Source organism: Botryllus schlosseri, chromosome 8 (genome assembly GCF_051294905.1).
Source record: "Botryllus schlosseri isolate E-star chromosome 8, Bs_hap1, whole genome shotgun sequence".
Classification (NCBI taxonomy): Eukaryota; Metazoa; Chordata; class Ascidiacea; order Stolidobranchia; family Styelidae; genus Botryllus; species Botryllus schlosseri.
The window spans coordinates 23087989-23110962 of NC_137243.1; the positions used below are offsets into that span (position 1 = coordinate 23087989).

Below are 22974 nucleotides of genomic sequence, written 5' to 3' on the forward strand. Positions count from 1 at the left end.
TGTGACAGCACAACTCATCTTAAATACCTTGAAATTTATAATAATTGATAATACTCAAATGTAGGCCTAATTGTCGCACTGATTTCGAAAATCCAAGTATTGATCGACTCCTAAAATATTCGGCGTAACGTAACGTTGCGTTACACATCTACATTTTTACGGTGACGCTAGAAAGCTAATATACAATCACGAAAATGGATAGGTATGGCGTGGTTTTGAATTTGAGTTTGAAACTGTGAATGTCACTTCCACGGCATTTTATTTCTCGGTGTGGATCAGGAAGACATTGTGCATTTGAATACTGCATCGTCCTACAAGTGTCGCCATGTATGCTATTTTCTTTTAACAATGAAGGTATCGGATAAGTTACTATAGTATAATCACACCGGTTGTGTATCCATATTCACAATTCCTGTTTCCTGTCATATATATGCGTACAACAAAGAATGTGAGCATATCTGACAAAGGTCTTTAATATATCATATCCTCACCATGTTTTTCTAACGCAAAATCAGACCATATATATACATATATAAACCGTCAAGGTGGATGTAGCCTACGATGAAACATACTGTTTTCATTTGTCTTGCAGCAACGTGTATAAGGAAAGGTACAGCATTAGTTCATGTTATAAGTATGACGTGTCATAGGAAGGGAATGTGTGTTTACTTTAAAAGTGTAGAATACCTGTACCTTGTTCGAAGATTATAAAGAGGTTTTGTACGATATGCAGAATCAGTACACGTATCGTAACTGCGACCTGCGGGACAGATACATCGTAGCAGGTGAGATGACTATCCTGTATTCTTTGTTACAAAAGTATAAAGATTAATATTGTTTTCGACAGGATATCAAGTTTTCACCGGGCTCTTCACTGTCGAAGATTATTTACACCATGATGCTTCATTATGCTCGTAGGTACCTCTAAATCGTTATAATAGTTCATCTTCATTAAAATGACAAATTATTAGGAATCATATTATCATACGTTCATAAATTTGATCCGTTCATGACTAGATCGTTGTAAAAGTTTTTTCGGTTTCATCGTGTGCAATATCTTTAGTCTCCTATATGCGAATGTACTATCCTTCTAGAGAAGTGATTCCAAAGATTTTTGTATTCATTCGCCACTTCAGGTTTATTTCGAGCCTTCATTCACCACTACCCAAAACTGCTGTCATTACGGAGCAGCTATTTGCTTGTTTGAGGCACACAACTGCACCAATACGCAAGACAATGGGCTTTAACTGCAACATAAAACGTATCGTGAACCGATGCCGGTAACCCTCAAAATTTAGCGAAAGCGTTATATCACGTCATACTGGTCGTGCTGGATGCGTTCGTGACGCCGTGATTGGTTGTCCGGAGTTAAAAATGAGATTTGTGAGCAACACGCAATATAATTTTCGATACATACCCAGAGGTGGTCAAAGTAGTCAAGAAAGCTACTCAAGTAGAAGTAGAAGTAGCGACGAAAAAAATCTACTCAAGTACAAGTAGAAGTACTTCTTCCATGAGCAACCTAAAACTACTTGAAGTAGAAGTAGAATTGACCAATTTCAAAAGTACTCAAGTAAGTAAGTAGTTGTGAATACGATCCTAATTCGTTCACATGGATTGTAAAAAGGTGCAAATTGACTATGCGAAAGGTGACGAGCTTGATTCATATTGCTGCATACCAGCAGGTATCCAATTTTCGTTAGCATAAGGATAAGCATTCGTCCACATCATGGAATGAAAATGATAGTATTGATATGGAAATGCGATACTAATCCTCTGTTTACTCAAACAGCACGTTCTAGAAAATATCATGGTATTGCGCACTCCCCCATATTATGAGGCCTGTAGTTTAGTCGAAGAGCAATACGGAGATGGTGTGTTGGATACACATTGTGCGATTAGTAAACGTTAATAAAAAATATGGTGAACCGTAAAAATGCTATATTGTGTAGCTTTATTTCTGGAAATTGAAGGCATTACTACACTTGCTTTTATACTTCAACATGTACGTTATCCAGACAAAAGAACTGATATTAATTAGAAATCACATTACACTGGGAATTGAAAATGAAATATAAATCTAAAAACGGAACATGTATTTAATGTCTTTAGTCCAGAAAGTTTCGAAGGTTGGTATGCTAAAACAGCTCTAAAACTAAAGAAAAGTCAGAGATGAGGACACGCCATTGACAGCTAGATTACGAAATGATAAGTAAATGCTAGATTGCGAAACATCAGTTTCAAACATTATGATAAGCCATATATACTGTGATGAAATATTTGATATGGCTAAGGGTGACAATGCGGTGTGAACGGAACCACGCCAACCCGCTATCTAAATTCTATTCACCGATACTTTCGTGAAATCATACTTGATACTACGCATTCACTGGGCGCGAAGCGCGACCAAAATTCTAGGCTTATTTCGACTTGTATGAAAATTAAATGTCGATACTCCGTGAAAACAGCCCCGAAATTTCTCAGGCTATATTCCTGATTGGAGGATTTAACTACTTCTACTTGACAAACTGAAAATAGCGAAAAGTAAGTAAGTAGATCATAAAATATTATGAAGTAAAAGTAGAAGGAGTGAAATTGAGATCTACTTGAGTAATTACCAGAAGTAGAGGAATACTACTTGAGTACTTCGAAAAAGTAGAAGTACTTCGTTACTGACCACCTCTCTACATACCTTCCAGAGCAGTTAACTGGTAACGGTAATTGTGCATGTGTCTCCATAATATGTAGACTGTTCTATATATAGTGTTTAACAAATGGGTCTATTCCCCACCAGAAACCATTGAATTTCCCACCGGTTGGGAACCACTGTTCTAGAACAGTGGTTCTTATCCGGCGTTCCATGACGCACTAGTGGTTCAGTGAGCCAGTCCCGGGGGTTCGCGAGGGTCAAGACACTCACTGAACTCATTCATATGATTTGTGATGGTGGAATAGTCTTGGTCACAATTGGTTGAATGTAATTGAGCCCATCAGTAGTCTAATTGTGACTGATGTGTGGTGCAGAGTGGCGTACACATGAGGAGCTTAAGGTTTGAAATAGAAATCCCGCCCGTTTGAAATGAGAATTCTATCTCTAAAATGTATATATATACAGGGCCGTAACAGCTCTTCGTCAGGCCCCCCTAAAAACGTTGGTCTTGGGCCTCCTCAGACGGTGATAAACCAAACTTTTGGAGGGCATCGCCCCCCCCAGACCCTCCTCAGGCTATGCGCTATTTACCGCCACTTATCATCTACATTGGGCATCCGTTTAGTGTGTAATCTTTTCTCGCCTAAACGTGCGAAGCGCGAGAAGTCTCTATAATTCATGACTAAATCGGTCAATATGATTGGGAATTGCATATATATTGCTAACGGTATCAATTTTTATCCTCTCTTTGTTGGCGCAATCTGGTTTACCTGCAGATCTGAGTGAGGTGTAGTTAAAAAGGTAGGCTTCCTCAATTATAATTAGACATCTCCGGGTGTATACCTGTTGGCAGGAACGAAACAGCACTTCGTCAGCCCCCTCCTCACACGAAAAAAATTGAGTCTTGGGCACCCATAGGGTGATGAGCTAACCCTCCATCACGTTGTACTCTTTTGCTACGAAATTATAGCTGTACTGTTTAGTGAACCAGCACGAAGCGCGAAAATTTCGATAATTAATTATAAAATCGGTCAATAAGATTGGGAATTGCATATATATTGTTATCGATTTCTTGTCCTCTCTGCTCACGTAATCGGATTTACCGATAGAGCTGAGTGAGGTGTCTTTGAAAATGTAAAGCCCCGAAGTCTACAAACGATCCACCGTCAGGCGATTAGTGCTAAATCTTTATGTCTAATAAACAACAACAACATCAACAACAAACGACCCACCGGAAATCGCAAGACGCGCAAAGATTTTTTTTGAAACTTAGCAAATACCTAAAAATACCATACCTAAAAAATCGCTCTGATGCCATCGCGACCAAAAATCATACCCTTCGCGACCCATACTTTCAGCAGTCCTGATGTAAATTACCTGAAGAGATAACACGGATGTTTACTAAAACAATTTAAATGTTGATTTGATTGTAACACACATGCGTCAGAAACATTACCGAGATTTTATAAGCTGGCCATCCTGAACCAATTCGCATAAATAAGGCACCAAAGTATAGGCCGTGGCGATTCTCGGGATAGGATGGAAATTTGAATATGTGAGCAAAGAGCGGCTTATAGATGTATGTTGATTCCGCGTTTGGTCAAGCTTCAGAACCAGGGCTTTGGAGCCGGAGCTGGAGCCCCGGAGCCGGAGCCCCGGAGCCGTGCATTTTTAACGGAGCTGGAGCCGGAGCCCCGGAGCTCTACATAAAATTCAGCCGGAGCTGGAGCCGGAGCTGGAGCCAGTTATTTGAGGGGTAGCTCTGGCTCCGACGTATTTCATAAGATGCTATTATATATGCAACAACCATTTGGCTACAGGCAATTTGACGGTCATTTTTGACCGGCTTGCCGAGCATTAAATTTGGTAAGACGGGTATCAATCGAAAGCTGACTCTGCACTGATTACGAAAATATAAATTTAATTCCGCCCGTGGCCCTGAAACTCCCACAATCAGCCTCGAATTTTTCATTGTTATGGAGATTGGCATTTGGACGCAACAATGCTGTCTGGCGAAACGAGAGAGTAGCTCAAGAGAAAAAGAGCCAGACAGCATTGTTGCGTCCCAATGCCAATCTCCATAACAAAGAAAAATTCGAGGCTGATTGTGGGAGTTCCAGGGCCACGAGCGGAACAAAATTTATATTTTCGTAATCAGTGCAGAGTCAGCTTTCGATTGATACCCGTTTTGCCAAATTTAATGCACGCAAGCCGGTCAAAAATGATCGTCAAATTGCCTGAAGCCAAATGGAAATTGTGACGTGATACAATTTCACTGCGGCGTGAGATTTGCTTGTGTCGACACCATATAGGACACTATGGTGTTATTGAATGTGCAATTATGCAGGCTAATTGGAATTCATTACTGCGTATCATCGTCATTCACTCCAGTAAGGATTTTCGAGCGTAAGTAGGGGATGGCAGAAGAGTAGCCCAAACCCCATGGGCGCCATGGTATTTTATGTTGGAGACAAATTACTGATTTGATACGCGATTTCCAATTTGTAATCATCTGTTTCGTAAACTTGTAAATGTGCAATGTGCATACTGCATAGTTTAATTCGTTATGGGCATGGCGCAATGTCCATGGCACAGGGTTTATTCGATTATTCGATTCGTTTCAACGGAAAAATATTATATTCCGATAAACTTGATCGACACCGGATGGACTGGTAACAAGTGCACCAATATCGAACGTCAAACCATTGGCCATTTGGTACAAATCGAATTTTTATAGATCACGTCGTGATATCCGCCCATATTGCTGTTACTGCAGTTACAGTTGAATAATAATCGCACATTTAAAGATTGAATTGAGCTGTATGGCTTAAAGTTAACGAGTACAGTGCCAGCGTTAAAACGCCGCATCCGAATTTTAATGCTGTACACTGCGATGGCATGGAGTAAAGTGCATTCTACTGCAACTATAATGTTATCGACAATTGACAAGTATTCATTATGTCGTCACAAGCCGGCACGGCGGCACCTATGTCTTCGTTGCTGCATCCGATGTTACTGACGGCTGAGAAACTCTAGATTACTATAGATAACTAACCTACGGGTAAATAGTAATCTATACAGACCAGAGGTGGCCAACCTTTTTGGCTGAAGGGCCACATGAACTTGACGAACGAGTGCGTTGCCCACTAGCCGCGCCAGGCGCGTAATATTTCCATAGTTATTATTATTATTACTTGGGTACATTGCGGGTCGACTGTATACCGCCCGATGGGCTCAGTTTACAAGGACAGGACTATTCGGCATCTGGACATATCGATATCGCAGATTTCCGCTAATATACGACAATCATTTTGTGCCTACATTTCATCGTCGACGATCTTTCTGCGAGCGCAAACGCGGATATACTTTATCTCGTAATTGCTAATATAGTTAGACTCAATCGGCTAAATCGGGCGTGTTTTCATTTTCAGGTGGGGGTAGGCTACAGAGAAAGAAATCGTGTGACAATTAAACACGCGAAGCGTGAAGAAAAATTTTACTACTTTTTTAGTTTATTGTAATGTACGACAATTTACTAAAAATTTGACTGCTGGACCCTGGATCTGCCAATGCGTCGGAACTGATATTTTAGTCATTACAATCCCAAGTGTCGCGGCCATACTAATTATATTTTTGGTTGGCCTTGCAAGTTCACAATATGACCAATTCAATTTCGATAATAGAATGGGAAATTAGCTCGCGGGCTACTCAAAACCTTCGCGCGGGCCACATATGGCCCGCAGGCCGCGGGTTGCCCACCCCTGATATAGACAGACACCTTCGATAGTTTTCAGATCCGGAGCCGGAGCTGGAGCCGGAGCAGTGGTAATAATGCGGCTCCGGAACTAGAGCCGGAGCTAGTGTATGATAGAAGAAAGCTCCGGAGCCGGAGCTGGAGCAATGTAAATTTACGGCTGCTCCAAAGCCCTGTTCAGAACACACAATGCTGACGCCAGCAAGTTACCTTTAAATACAGTTCAGCAAAGGGCTTGCTATATTAAATGTGCCTTTCTCAAGTTATTTTATTGAGACGACATCAACATAATTTACTATTGTCTGAAATATTTCAACAATTCGATTTATTTATTTTGCACCTCATAATTTGATAAATTGTAATGCCTATTGCCTTACCGTCGACACCGGAGCAGGAGTAGTCCTGCGAAGTCATTTGATTCTTCATTGATTGCAGCATTCATAGCATTCATCTTCTACGTACTGTTTTTGTAGCCTATTACTTCGGACAACTCATTATGAATGAGCTATATAAGACCGAAGTTTTAAATGATTGGCAACTAACTTCCCATATACAGCTGTGTTGGGATTACTCGAGTCAACTTTTTCGTACGACTTGACTTGACTAGAGTAACTTTGCAAAAATGACTTGACTTGACTTTACTCGACGCTTAAGAAATGTGGATTGTCTCATGACTCGGAGCAAAATTTACGACTCAATATCAAGTCATCAACTAAAGGGTGTCGATTAAATCTTTATCTTGTTTATGCTCAGATTATTGGCGATACGGCGGTGTGACTTGTGAGAGCAACCAGTCATTCAATGTTTGTACTAGGGATGGTGTGAACGTGAGGTTCACGTTCGCGTTCTGTGTGTGAACCTCGGAAATTCAGAGGTTCGCGTTCACAACAGAACCTTGATAGGTTCTGCAATGTGAACCTTTTTCATATATATTTTCAATTTTCACTTCATTATGACATCTTCAGTACAGATTTATTGCATTTTAACTGCGGGCTACTCTGTGCATGCCGCTGGCAGCTGAAAAAATCAACACAAAACGAATATGCACCTTGCCAATCTCAAAAATGTTACTTGCTTTGTTACAAAAGTTTGCTCCTGATTTCCGTTTGTGAATATTTAGCGACTCTCTGCTAAGAGCTCGACTTGTAATCACACAACGTCACGAGCGAAATACACTACATGTAGTCAGCGAATGATGTTTATGTTTATTGTATCATAAAAAAACGTGCGATTGGGGTGTTGGCTACCGCTGTATAACTTATTAATGGGATAATATCGGTAGCAAGTCTAGAAACCCTGTTTTACACTCTGCTCAAAATCAATGTAGCAATACTCAGAAGCTGAATACATAGTCCGGTCTGGCCCAGACTGTTAAGGCGTAAGCATATATTCCATGGCAAGTCCTCATCGAAATTGTTGGCAAAGCGACGGATAATATTGATTTTATGGAAGTATTATATCATTTGATTGCCTCAGTTGATACATTAGGCGACGTTTAAAACGCCAATATGCACTTCAGCATTGTGACATTATGTGGCCCGGGTCTTCGCTAGGTATCGTATACATCAGGGGTGGGCAACATACGGCCCGCGAGCCGGATCCGGCCCGCGAAGGGATTTTGTCCGGCCCGCGGACAGTTTTCCGTTTTACATGATAATGTGGCCCGCGGCCCCAGTCTGCCGAGATTTCCCACTACTTGCTTACAACGTCAAATTTTAGTGACTGCATGTGCATGTTATTATATACGTATATGCGCAGCGTGCTAGAGTGGAGGTTACGCGTAAGTTCGTCGAAGCGAGAAGACTTGCATTATCGGCATTTGCGATGTACTCAACCCTAATTTCGTTTGTGGTAATCATGGTGTTTGTCGACTACAATGGTCAATTACACCAGGCTGATATTTCTTATTTTTCATTCTGTAACCGCCGACTTGTAGCACGGCACACTTCTAGGCTTTTGTAAGACGAAAACACTGCTTATACCAGGGGTCGCCAACTCAAACCGGGTCGCGGGCCACTTTTCAAATTTCGTAGAGGTCGCGGACCGCATGAATTCATTATCGAGATTTCTCAGGCCACACAGTTGAACAACGATGCTATCTCGTCACCTACTCAATCCTAACGAATATATGTGTTGGTAAATTAGGGGTACCGGGGTTATCGAACTCCTTGAAATCTTAATTGAGGATGGCACCGTGTGTTGATTGATCAGATAGAAGCAGACATGGCGGCGCCTGTATGACAATGCTATTCTCAAATCCACATTGTCTTCGTCATTATCGGCGAGAAATGGCTTTGAAGTGACATTACTGTCGTTAAAATGTATTCATTAAATGCGATTTATTCCGTGTATATGTGGAATGTGGATAAATGGGCGAATATTGTATCGATTCAGCAATCCGGCCCGCCAAGTACTTAATTTTCCTATATCCGGCCCGCCGACTCGAGAAGTTGCCCGCCCCTGGTATACATTAATATACGCTATCACTTCATTGAAAGATAGGGTTGGGATTAGCAATATGACGTCACGTGACGTCATGAGGTTCACGTTCGTGTTCACACAGAACCTTTCAAAAAGGTTCGCGTTCACACGAACCTGAACCTTTCAGAGGTTCACACCATCCCTAGTTTGCAGAGATGAGCATGGATTAGGATTAGGTTTTGAAAAAACAGGATTTGTGAAATTTTTTCGGATTTGGATTGGATTTGGATTAGACATTTTTTTCGGAACGGATTAGGATTTGGATTGGATTTACCTATTTTCTGGGAGATTGAAATGTCGTGTGGCGAATGGCGACAAACTTTATTCAGATCAGTTATTAATGTAGTTATGGTTACTAAGTTATCTTGAATTAAGTGAATCGGTGGTTGTGAAAGAAAATTTTCGAATCCCTCCATTGCATAAATTAGTATTTTTTCTGAATTTCCAGTTAGAATTGGATTAGGATTGGACATGGACTTGAATATGAAGAAGTTATGGATTAGGTTTTGGATTTGGATTTGAAGGTTCGGATTTGGATTGGATTAGGACATGGAAATTTCAAATCCGCTCATCTCTGCTAGTTTGCACCTTTCACTGATCCCCCCTGTTACATCACAAATAAATTGACCGAAAACGAGATGACGACGTCCTACGATTATGTACTGAAATGATTTCCAGTGAACTCGGCCGTCGGTGAATTCGGCCTCACAAACTCTGCTCTCGGTGAAATCGGCCCTCGGTGAATTCGGCCCTTGGGAAATTTTGTAGTAAAGCGTATTATTAATAATAGGAATTAGTAAACTAATAATATTAATATCAAGTGATTGATCAATCTTAGATAGGGAAGAATCACGTGCTGTGGTAGATCTCGCAGTGCGAGAGCCTGATATAGAAGACTCCACCACACACGCTACCGGTTCACCGTGATTGGTTACTGGAATTAATCGAATGTTAACATGAAATGGCAACGACCGATTTTGCAGCTTCGCTGTGGCTATATTTGGAATTATTTTGCGGCAGCGACTGTAGGATTTCTGGCAATTCAAAAGTTATCTTCCAGACGGCAGAATTTACTGAATCTGGTATTGATCAAAAGCTACTGTCGCACTGATTCCGAAAATATAAATGATATGGTTGGGGTATATTCATGTCAGGGCACCCTAATCTTGGGATACCCTAACCCTAACCCACTATCAACCCTAATTTCCCCCTCCTCCAACCATAATATCCCTCTCCCCTGACCCTAATTCCCCTTCTCCACTAACCCTAATCTTGGGATACCTTAACCCTAACCCACCATCAACCCTAATATCCCTACTCCCCCAACCCTAATATCCCCCTACCCCAACCCTAATGTCCCTCCTCCTCTAAGCCCAATCTTCGGATACCGTAAGTTTAACTTGAACCCTGACCCACTATACCAACCATCTCCTCCTCCTCCAACCCTAATATCCTTCTCCCTCAACCCTAATGTCCCTCCCCCTAACCCTAATCTTGGGATACCTTAACCCCAACTTGGACCCTAACCCACCACCAACCCTAATACCCCCAACCCTAATATCTCCCAACCCAACACTAATGTCCCCCAACCCTAATATCCCGCCGACCTCACCCTAATGCCCCACCCCCAACCTACAGTTGCAATAACGAGCAGACCACGCGTGGTTGATATGTGAGCGTCGCGTTATCTCCCGCGCTTACACAATCCGTGATCTAATCACGTCGTGACTGCGTGATCTACGCATAGCCCTGACCTCCGTACAATATTGTCAAATCACTTGATAATAATATTATTATTTTAATAATTCGTATTAATAGTTGTTGTTACGTTTTTTTACAAAATTTCCCGAGGGCCGAGTTCACCCAGGGCCGAGTGTGTCAGGCCGAATTCACCGAGGGCCGAGTTCACCGGCAACCAGCAGTAGAATGATCAAATAGCAACGTATCTTTGTTTCTTGGACGGCTAAGTGCTTACATCGCGCAGTGCCAATTTAGCCAACTCTCTTGTATGTTTGAATCGAACGAATATAGTTTATGCATTTATATTCTCACGGATGCGTAGATGGGTAGTGTATTATACCATATCAATTTGTTTTAACTTCTTGATGCTTCGTATTCGATCTTTTATTATGGTTAACGTATTTTAGTAGCTGCTCTACGTCTGCGTGAGCGATACAACGCCTTTTTGCATGTATAGGTGACATTATACTCGTTATTTGACTCAAGATATATGACCCATATATCTGTCTTCCACACATCTAGCAAAATGTAACGACTTTGAATCATCACTCATACTTCGAAAATTCAATTGACTTGAATTGTGACTTGACTTGACTCGAGTTACCTAAAAAACGAGTGACTTGACTTGACTCAAGTCGCGTTTGAAAATCGATTGACGTGACTTCACTTGAGTCAAAATGTGCAATGACTCGAAATGACTCGTGACTCGAAGGTAATGACTTGATCCCGACACCGATGGATGAAGAATCGACCGCAAACACGCGCCAATCGGTTTTTCAAGTAGGCTACAACACTGAAAGTTCTAATCTAAAATCACAATTGTGATCCGAACTCACTCATTTTTGTTTCGATTGTCTTGGATATTTAGCAACCGAAGCGTTTCAAAATGCGTAGGCTTCGAGCCGAGGTCGGTCTATTGTGCTAACAATAAAATCAGAAAATGCAATATTAAGATTATGACTCACTCAATATCATGATAAAATCTATTAGGAAAAAGTTTAATCAATTCGATCTAGTATAATTTGATTCTTCACTGCAAATTTTTATCAATATTTGTATCACGTTTCTTGATGCCTTCGCGGGCCGTATGCGGCAGGAAAGGCTGTAGTTTTCCCACCCCTGCTCTAGTAGATTTGTTTGTTCGGGGACGGTTTACAGGTATGTAAATACCCCGCAGATTAGTGAAGGTTTAAGAAACAAACTATAAACGACATTTATAAAATTCTACTCAAAATTCTACTCAATGATAACGTTGCCGCCATCGGAATTGAGAATATACTATGCCGTCAAACTGTTATTACCACTTACTAAATGTATGTTTTATTCAGGTTTATTGCTGGCGTTGGGACTGAGCGGTCCATCGATAGCGAAAAGCGTATGCACAAGAATTTCAGACGGGGAAATAGTGGATGGCGTATCGGAGCAAGAAATCAACGACTGTTACGGTACCAATTATATTTCATTATAGATAACAAACTTACACATCGATGCAATGACACGTGACTGTACGGTTGGAGAATCGATGTGGAACGCACATTAATGTAGCTTCGCAAACGCCCACGGTGATGATACAGCTATCCGTTCGACTAGATCGCACAATTCATTTAAAGTGGTCTTATAGTCCGACAAGGGTACTGCAGCTACCCCAGAATTGCTATTGTTCCGAACAATCGAAACGCTTTAATACCAGGGTTACCATATTTTGAAAATCCGGAAAGAGAACACTTTTTCAAAATTTTCATACTTACAATACTGGATTAAAATCCAGAAAAAATTGTCAGTGTCAATTTTTGACTCGTTTCCTGAAATTCACACTATTGTTGAATTCTCCGTATGCTGACTAAAAAAAGGTCAATAAAAAAGGTCAAGTTTCTGGCTCAGCCCCCGAAATAGGCGCCGGAGTATTACTTTAGTGCTGATGTACTGTATTTCAGTCGAATTTTACCCTATATTTAACCAAAATTCTCAGAAAAGAGGACAAAAGCTAAAAACTGGACATTTGTGAGTCCTCCGAGGACATTTTCAAAATATCCAAAAAAGAGGACAGATCCTCTTAAAAGAGGACGCATGGTAACCCTACTTAATACACGAACAATAACAACGGCCTTTTGCCTCGCAACAATGTTGATTCACACCGTGGTTTGTGTGTCCGACTGTGCAGTCACTTGTTGCGCATATGTCCGCAGCTTAGTTATCTATATAAAGTCATTGGATATTGATTCGTAGGATGGTCTAAAGCTAATGTAATCATATCCTCATCATCAAAGGCCTGTCCGAGGGTTCTAATGACTCGATCAGATTCGAATCGCAATTTTTCGTGGACTCGATTCGACTTAATTAGTGTATTGACTAGACTAATTGTAATCGAGTCATTGCGCAAGTTTCGATCCTGTCATATGACCCGACGCATTTCGATAACGGGAACTGGCCGACAATGGAAAAATAGGTCCAGAAACTGTCTTTTATCACTTTTAATAAACACGTTTAGAGCGAGGAAAAGAGTATATTATGAATCCAAAGCCTTCGATATGACTCAAGACCAGTGGTTCCCAAACTTTTTCGGTGTCAGGGCCAAATTTAGAATTTCAAAGCACGGTCGGGGCCGCACGAATACCAGGGCAATTAAACGGACCCAAAATGTAATCAAAATATAAAAATTGGCATTGTTCCGATCAATCACTTGACGCCATTGGCCATTGTTATGGTCATTGTGTTGCTGCGCTCCCATTGTTCAGAACAGTCGACCTTTGGAGGCTATTTCGGAGTAGTTTTATTGCTTTGACGAGATTTAAATTTGCATTTCTGGAATCAGTGCGAAACTAGCTTTCGATAAAGACCGGACCTATTAAATTATGCGGACGCTTCGGTCGTGAGCTTTAGTGAGTCAGGTTTTATCGCCTAGACGCGTTAAGCGCGAAATTTTCTGCAATTCATGATTGAATCGGTCCATATAATCGGTAATTGCATATATATTGCAATCAATTTTTATCCTCTCTCTGCTCACGTAATCAGTTTTACAGGTCGAGCCGATGGAAGTGTGTTTGAAAAGGTAGGCCCCTCAATAATAATTAAACATCTTCGGGCGTATATACCCGTTGGCAGGAACTAAACAGCACTTCGTCAGCCCCACCCCCCAAAAATTAGTAAACTTGGGTCTTGGGCTCCCATAGGGTGATAAAACTATCCCTATCACCTTGTTCGCTTTGCCACGAAACCAGTTGCACTGTTAAGTGAGCTAGCGCGAAGCGCGACAATTTTCGATAATTCATGATAAAATCGGCCAATATGATCGGCAATAGCATATATATCGCTATCAATTTCTTGTCCTCGCTGCTCATGTAATCAGATTTACCGGTAGAGCTGAGTGAGGTGTCTTGGAAACTGTTGGGCCCATTAGTATGATTCCGTAACATGTTATTTCGTGACCTCCTGTCTGCTATATCAAAAAAATATAGAATCGCCCAAACGTAGGCTTCTAAACAAAGAGACGCACACGATTTCGAATTGGTATTTCTTCACTGGAATATAATTTTTTCCTGCGGGGTGGTATTTGTCTCGTGTGAGGTTAAGATTGCCAAGACAGTATTCTGTATTTATAACGACGTTTTCGGTCAGCATAAGGGCAGTCCTGTTCGGCCAAGGTTCTCTCTTGATGCGTCGTGGCACGGTAAAGGCTAACGCCGATATGCCCAATGCCCATTTCTATAAATCTTGCGCATTCTTTCTTGGGGATGAGTACCCAAAAATCAAGATATTTGGCAGCATGAAATCACGCCTACAGCAAAAAAGAAATTGAAAAAGATGCATAAATTTTCTAAAAAATACTCTATAATTTATGCTAATTCACGAAATAATTTTGAGCCCCGTTCGAGCTCGCCCCCGCCCCATTCATTGTGGGTTTGGCATGCGCCAGTTACAGTCCTGTCTTAACCTATATCTATAGCTACTGCTCGTTCAACTGAACGTAACGATAGCACTCTACTCACGACTTTCCCGCAATCTTAATTAAAAATTCCAGACTCCAAGCCAAGCTAGTGTATTTTATAAATATAAATTTCATTTTTTGTCATAACTCGATTTCTCAATATTTTTTGGGGCCGCAAGAAGGCTAGCTGGTGGCCGCGCTTAGGAATCACTGCTCAAGACTCTCACATAATTGAGTTGAACCTGACCTGAACTCGATACTTAACAGTAAGCATTGTGACTTTGTTTCGACCAGTTGCTCCATGACGTGGACTCGGACTTGACTCGGTAGTGAATAGAAAATGATTCGCTTCGAGTCGAGTCCAGATTATAATAGTGGGATTGACTTGTGACCTACGACCGGCTTACAACTTAAAACCCTGGCCTATCCCACAGCCGGTCTGTTCATTTTTTCAGCATGCAAGGGATGGCATAAAGTTGAAGAAGAAAATGCTTTCTCCGTGTTACAATCGCTTCCTGACACAGAGGTGTTGCATCGACAAGAATATCAATGGTGCGGAGAGACTACCGGTGACAGATTTGAAGTAAGTCGTGTAGAATTAGAGGAGCCTCCGGCGTACAGACGTTGTATGTTGTACGCAGGGCCGAGACAGAACTTCGTCAGCCCCCCAAACGTTAATGTTGGCCCCCATATGGTGACAAAGCAATCTTAGCCCCCTAGACGCCCTCATCCTACACTTTTTCACCGCTACTTGTCGGCGAGATTCTTTCTACTATTTAGTGAGTCATGCTTGTGCCGCCTATACGCTCGAGGCGCGAAAATGACTTCGTTACAAGATATTATTTCGTGACCTCACGTCTGTTATGTCGAAAAATATTGAAATCGCCCTAACGTACTAAACTTAAAGACGCACACGATTTGAAATTAGTATTTTTTCATTGATGGCAGATAATTTTGCTCTGCGGGAAGGCACTTGTCTAATGGGGTTCAGATTGCCAGGACCGGAACATTCGGCGCCATCCATTAAAACACCGATGGACAATTAAACACATGCAGGCAGATGTGTAATTGTATATGTGTCGAAGTTCCCGGTCAGCATAGGGGCAGTCGTTTTCAGCCAAGGTTTTATCGCTGCCGATCGTTCTGGCAAACGTCTCGGAGTCGCATGTTACATGACCTAAATTTTTTTACTTCCTGTTGCATCGTGGTGCGGTAATGGCCGACGCCGATAAACCACACGTATTGCTCTTGTGGGTGTGGTACCCATTAGTCGATATACTTGGTAGCTTTAAATCGCGCGTGACGGGAAAAATTGAAATAGTTGTATGAATTAAAAAAATTAAAATTATGCAAATTCTCGAAATAATTTGGGGCCCCTTCGAGCTCGCCCCGATTGGTTGGTTTGGGGTGAGACAGTTACGGTCATGGTTGTATGAGGTCTGTGGCATATGTTATCGCTAATGGTTCAAGATTGTGAAAATCAAGCATTTCTCCGTCATTTTGCAGGTAATCTTTCGCCGACCCATCAAATTCGCAGGATTCACCATAAGGGCGTCGAAACCAGATGCTTGGGTGAATGATTTTGAAGTCTGGTATGGTGACGACAGCAACGAGTTATCGCGAGCCAGGAATGCAGCTGCAGGCGAGGTAGGTAGGCCTCAGAAAACACGTACATATAGATAAACAAAAGTATTCTGTCTGTTCAGGCTGATATTATGCAGTAACAGGAACCGGTGTGAGTAAATAAATTATATTATGTCTCTAGGTCTTCCAGGGAAACGTGAATGAACGGATCACTAATGAAAATAAGTTTTCTCCGCCAATCACCGCTACATTCATCAGAATCGTTCCCAAGTCTTACGAATCAAGACCATGCTTCAGGATCAATTTCTACTCGTGCAAGAAGCAAAGTATTTTCAATTGTTACGGAATCACCACTAAACCCGCATTAAAATGAAGGCATATGTTATTCAGGATCAGAGGTGGTCAAAGTAGTCGAAAAAGCTGCTCAAGTAGAAGTAGAAGTAGCGACGAAAAAAATCTACTCAAGTACGAGTAGAATTACTTCTTTCATGAGCAACCTAAAACTACTTGAATTAGAAATAGTATTGACTGACTTTAAATCTACTCAAGTAAGTAGTTGTGAAAACGATCGTAATTCGTTCGCATGGATTTTGAAAAGCTGCAAATTGAGCTATGCTAAAGGTGCAAAGTTTAATTTAAATTGATGCGTGCCAGGAGATATCCAATTTTCGACAGCATAAGCATTCATCCGCAACATGGGATGCAAATTACGGTATTGATATGAATATGCAATACTAATCCTTTGTTCACTCGAACACCCCGTTTTAGAAAGTATCATGGCATGGCGTCCTATAGCCCATATTACAACGCCCCTAGTTTAGACGAAAGGCAATACGGAGAAATTGTATCGGATATGCTTTCAACACTTTTCGCGATCAGTGTACGTTAATAAAAAATGTGGTGGATCGTGAAATTGCCGTCGAATGTAGACTTATTTTCGTATAATAGAGGCATTTTCTACACCTGCTTTTACACTTCAACATGTAGGCCTATGTTCTCTTGACAAAAATACTGAAGTAATTAGAACTCAAAGTATGATACTCGCAATTGAAAAGGAAAATACAAATACCACTTCTAAAAAGCGAAAAATATGTTTCATGTCTTTTCTCCAGAAAGTTTCAAAGGTGGAGTGCTAAAACAAGCGTAACGTTAAAAAAGCCGGAGTTCACTTTTCCAAACTATGACACGTCATGGGCAGCTAGATTACGATATAGGTAATTGCTAGATTGCGAAGCGGTAGTCTCAAACGTTATGGTGGGCCATATTTACTCTGATGAAATATCTGATATATGTGACAATGCATTGTGAGAGGAACCACGCAATCCGGTACCTGAATGATATTCACCGATACTTTCGTGAACACATATTTGGCACTCCGCAACTACTGTGCGCGAAGCGCAACGAAATTTCTGGGCCTTACGTGACTTGTATGAAAATTAAATGTTGGTACTCTGTGAAAACAGCCCCGAAATTCCTCAGGCTATCTTTATTATTGGAGGATTGAAGTACTTGTACTTGACAAACTGAAAATAGCGAAAAGTAAGTAAACAGATCATAAAATACTACGAAGTAGAAGTAGGAGTAGCGAAAATCAGATCTACTTGAGTAAGTACCGGAAGTAGGGGAAAACCACTTGAGTACTCCGAAAAAATAAAAGTACTTCGTTACTGACCACCTCTGTTCAGAATATGCTGCTCTAGAGGCACCCATGAGTAATATAAGCATTAAGCATGGACAGTGATTTCTCGATGGAAGGTAAGAATTTGCCGAGGCACAATCTTTGGTGCCTAAGTGACTGGCGCCGAATGTTCATGTCCTGGCAATCCGAACCCCACAAGACAAATGCCTACCCGCAAGAGAAATTTAATTACCAGTAAATTTGAAATCCTCTGCGTCTTTTAGTTTAGTACGTTTGGCCGATTCCAATATCTTTTGACATAACGGACAGGAGGTCAAGAAACAATATCATGTAATGAGGTTATTATACCCCCAAATATATTTAATTATTATTAACTGGCCCTACAGTTTCTAAGACACCTCATCCAGCTCTACCGGTAAATCTCATTGCGTAAGCAGGGAGGATAAAAAGTTAATAGCAACATAGCCTATATGCAATTCCGGATCATATTGACCGATTTAATCATGAATTGTTGAAAATTTTCGCGTTAGGCGCGTTTGGGGGAGGTAATGCGTCTCACTAAACAGTACAAGCAATGTCGGTTATAAATCGAAGCAAACACGACCGACGTTAGGGGGGTCTGGGATTTGGTTTATCACCCTATGGGGGGGGCCCAAGACCAACGTTTTCAAGGAGGCCTGGCCAATGGCTGTTACGGTCCATCACTTTATGCATGCAATGCTTCCCTTTGTATGAAAATAGAGTTTATGGGTGATATATTACAAAGCTAGACTAATGGTTCTTAACCTTGGCTCCAGCGCCCACTTGAGTTTGATTCGAATTTTTAAGGAAGCGGAAACAATAAGTGGACAATATCGGAAGCGTTGCTATGGCGTGCTGAAGAAAAATGAAATGACATAGCATTGAATGGTGTATTAGTTCTCATACGAATGTATTATTTTATCTTAAAATTATACTTCTATATATTTCTAATTTCACGTTGCAAAGTTACTTTTGACAAAATATAAAAAAAAATTTTTCGTCACGCTTCTCGCGAAATATTCTGTCCATATCTGCATTGTTTCCACAAATGCGGTGTGTATTATAAGTCATATAAAATGTGAGGTACGTGTGCTTCATGGGCGTACCTTCGGATCGAGTCTGCGTTAACACACTTCAATCACATTAGATCGTTTTTTTTTAACGAAATGTTTCGAACTAGGTATTATATATTTCAGCACCCTGCATTTGAAATCTGGCTATGTGGCTACTGTTGCATCTAAAACAAAAATCATTTCAAAACAAACATGTTTAAAACAATGCCCTTGTTTAAAACATGTTTTTCATTCATGACGTCTCGGATCATTATTTGCGACGTCATAATGGATTAACATAGACAATTGAAAACATAGAATAAAGATGGCTCCTTCGACAAAAAGGGCTTCCGACCACTGTCATAAACAGACTAAATATATCTTTAACCAGTACAACATCGTTATGCAGCATTTTTGCGGTCGGCGCTCATGATCATCAGAACACCCATTCCGTACTAAAACTCTATATCTACGTGCTATAACTGTTGAACTGACGACGATTTCGAGGGTTGCAGCCACTTCATAACGTATACCTGTAATATACTGGGTGCTGATCGTTCGTGGCCGCATACTATATCTTTTTCGACAGTATTTACACAACTATGCTCTAATTATTCAACGTTAAAAAAACACTATTTTGTTTTTTAAAAATAGCATTTGTGTAAAAGACCGTTTTAAAAGAAGTGTTTTAAAATACCGTTTGTTTGAAATGCAACCCTACTTTTGAGAGAGCAAGCCTTTTGTACAGTAGATTTAAAGCTTTCTAGAAGAAAGGTTAATTTAGATATCCTTGCATTTGAGAGCCTCAATTGAAATAGTCAGTTATTATCCATAAAGAATGATTCTGTTGAGTTTTGGGCCCTACAACTTCACATATAGGTTAAATTGAACTATAACATTGTGTACAGGATGTTAATGTTAGGAACTGGTGCGGTGTTCCCGATATGTTACCGAACTAAATCACTGTGAGCATCAGTCTGTGCCACATTTTCAGTGGCTTTATTAGTCGCACAACGCAATGAAACAATACCCAATACAACTTTACCCTATCGCCAATGGCAGAGATAGAATCGGGGTGTGTCTACATTTGGCTCGAACCTGGCGACTGTTATAACAACCTTGATTTGATTCCGGAATAGTATGAGCAATCACTAGATCGTTAATTGGTTGAGTGGTCATAGGACGAGATTTAGGCCCGAAATATATCTGGTAGTGAAGTGCATACCCTTGATTCGTCAAAGAAATGGAATCGGACGAGATGAGTGAAGAAGATGACTGTCCGCCTTTCGAATGCGATATTAAATGTCTTGTATTCCTGGAGGACGACTATGGCTGTAAGACCTGTGCTTGCGACAGAACGAATGAAGGTAAATTATGTTTCAGAGTTAAGGCATTTAGAATTGGATCATACAGTGATAACAGGAATATTTGTTTCGTTTTCAAATTAGATTTGAATTAGAGTTTTAGCTACAAAATTCATTTCAAATTTGAACAGAATTAGAATCACTGAATTTGAAAAGACTCAGAAATTGAAATAAATTATGAATCAGAAAGAAATTCAACAAAAATCAAGATTAGTTGACATCAAGTCAGAGCTTATCCTCATAAGCACAAGAATGGGACGGTTCAACTAACTAACTGTTTTTGAGTAGCTCTAGTTCTAGTTGCGGCTATTGTAAAGCGAGTAGTTCTAGTTCTAGCTCTAGTTGCAGATTTCGAAAATTCAGATGTTCTAATTCTAGTTGCGCATTTGAAAAAATATGTTACGTGCCGAACACTTAAAACGCACGTGTCGTCGTTTTGCGTGAATCAAGATACCCGTGTTCTTTTGAATCATGCTTATGCAGCCATTTCTTTTTCAGAGCCATCACTACTGACAGTAGCGTAGCCAGCGAGTGTTTTTATGTCCAAATCTTTCTCATTTCAAACTCGAGTTCTAGTTGTAGTTATAATTGGGAGTTTCAAAAGTTAAGTAGTTGTAGTTACAGTTCTAGTGGCGCTTTTTGAAAACCCAATAGTTTGTACAAATCTGGTCTGCACGCCAAGCTTGGCTCGTTTACCATTATACAGCTCTCCTGATACATTTTCAGGAAAGATATAAATTAGAGTCAGATTTAAATCAAAGCATATAAACATTTGGCAAATTATATTACAATTAGATGACCTGCATTTCGCTATAAGTAGTCTAATTAGAGAATTATATATTTGGCCATGTCTATTACAGATGTGATAAACATTATGAATGGTGCTAACGTTCTTTATTGATTTGTTCGTTTGCGCAAACGAGCTTTAGTAGCATATTTCACAGCACGAGCATTTTGGTCAATTCGTGTTCACGTTCACAGTAATTGTAACATCTATGGTTATAACTCGTTGGATTTCAGCGTCATATCATTTGCAACATCACGATGACAGTATAAAAACTACGAAACTCGCATATGCTATTTACCCAAGTTCCTCTTTGCGGGTTTAGTACTTCGAAATTGGAATTTTGCAGATATCTTATTGAGTTAATGGTGTCTATGCGAATAACATTGAAGTTGTAATTTTTGTAACAGCCCTGCTGGAAGGGGATATCCGCATCGACCCTTCAACAATAAAAGATGTCGAAATCGCATACGGGATTCAGGAAGATCCTCACGGAATTATGCGAGGGGGTACGGATGATAATAGCCGACGTTGGGTTGACTATCCGTCGGGTGGCAACTACATCATTCCGTACTACTACAACGACGAGGACTTCAGTGAGTTCAATATCACATATAAACTACCGCGCAAGTAGTGTAGTTGGTATCGTTATACGCCCGCCAATCAGAGAGCGCCACGTCATCCTAATTGCCACGCCCATTTTCATACCCTAAGGGTACATTCATCTGCTACGTCATCTGTGCCACATCATCAAGCGCCACGCCTATAGTGCCACATCATCCATCCATTGCTATATCATCGCTGCATTGATTGCCGCATCTTGATACTTTTCTCAGATATTCTATTTTGTGTATTTAGGACTAATGTCATCCGTCCATATTTTTAGACTTGATTTTATGTGTACAAGTTACGGTTTCTGCAGTCTCCACATTTTACGACTTATGATTTCCACGTCAAAACTTACCTTGGCTAGAATCGACGGCATGATTTTTGTGATAAGGACCTAGGTAACATTAAGAGTCTGCAACGATTGTTTGAATATACATTATATCAATACCCCACCAAATTAAAGGCGGTTATATTACTCTATTGGTCAGAGATAACTCATCCGTCCACATTTTTAAACTTGATTTTATGTATACAAGTTACCGTCTCTGCAACCGAACTTCAACGTAACGATTTTTCAGTAAGCAGTTATGTTTCCATGCTACTTTTACTTCTATTTAACGGGTTTTCATAGCGATTTTGAGTGCAGGCAGATCGCGGTTTCGATTTCCGAGGTCTCCACATTTTAAGCCTTATTATCAGCTCGCAGTACAACCGCTACCCGTATAATGTTTGCATGTCGAGTATAAGGGTATTTAACTCAGCACTAAAATGCCAACGGACTAGCCGCAGGGCCCGGTTCTCGTCGCTATAATTAAACGAACACCTTTGCCGCAGGTACGCGATCCCCGACGTTATAATGATAGGGCCAAATTAGCCCCATGAAAGCGAGTCTAATGAATATAACGACAGACACCAAGTTAGTTGAAAAGTAAAACTAATCGTGACCGATGCAAGACGGATTGAAACAGCGCTTTCGCTCGATTCTTGTAGTGACGACATTTCATACGATTCAGTCCTTTTCATGTCACTAGAATAAGGGTGATTAAACCGACAGTGAAACGCCGCCGGCGTCTTATAACGTAATAATGTAAGCTGCGTCGGGTGCTGCTATAATGTTAGGAGCGAATATAGTAGAAAGTCCCCGTCCACGCATACTACCGTAGTAAAATGCAATTCACGCAAAAGTCGATATTGCTTTGTGATGATTTTGATGTTGTTCCATACCGATTGGGAAGATAGGACTCCTAATTCCTTAACTAACTACATAATCTCTAGTAACGTAGTCAGACGCATAACGGAATTTACGCAAAATCGGTATTGCTCTGCGATAATTTTGACCACTATGTTTTGATAATAACTTGCTTCCGAGAA

The 22974-nt window shown here is 40.7% G+C and overlaps 1 protein-coding gene across 1 annotated transcript in view; it reads left to right on the plus strand.

Annotated features, from left to right (window-relative positions):
• Positions 1-562: 562 nt before the first annotated feature.
• LOC145445416 (uncharacterized) overlaps positions 563-22974 on the plus strand; it is a 45908-nt gene continuing 23496 nt past the window's right edge. Inside the window, exons 1-8 of the mRNA XM_080323609.1 lie at positions 563-785; positions 848-914; positions 11954-12070; positions 15006-15133; positions 16057-16197; positions 16316-16460; positions 20088-20213; positions 21405-21590. Of these exons, the coding sequence (XP_080179735.1) occupies positions 896-914; positions 11954-12070; positions 15006-15133; positions 16057-16197; positions 16316-16460; positions 20088-20213; positions 21405-21590 (862 nt within the window). The 5' untranslated portion in view covers positions 563-785; positions 848-895. The remainder of the gene's footprint in view (positions 786-847; positions 915-11953; positions 12071-15005; positions 15134-16056; positions 16198-16315; positions 16461-20087; positions 20214-21404; positions 21591-22974) is intronic.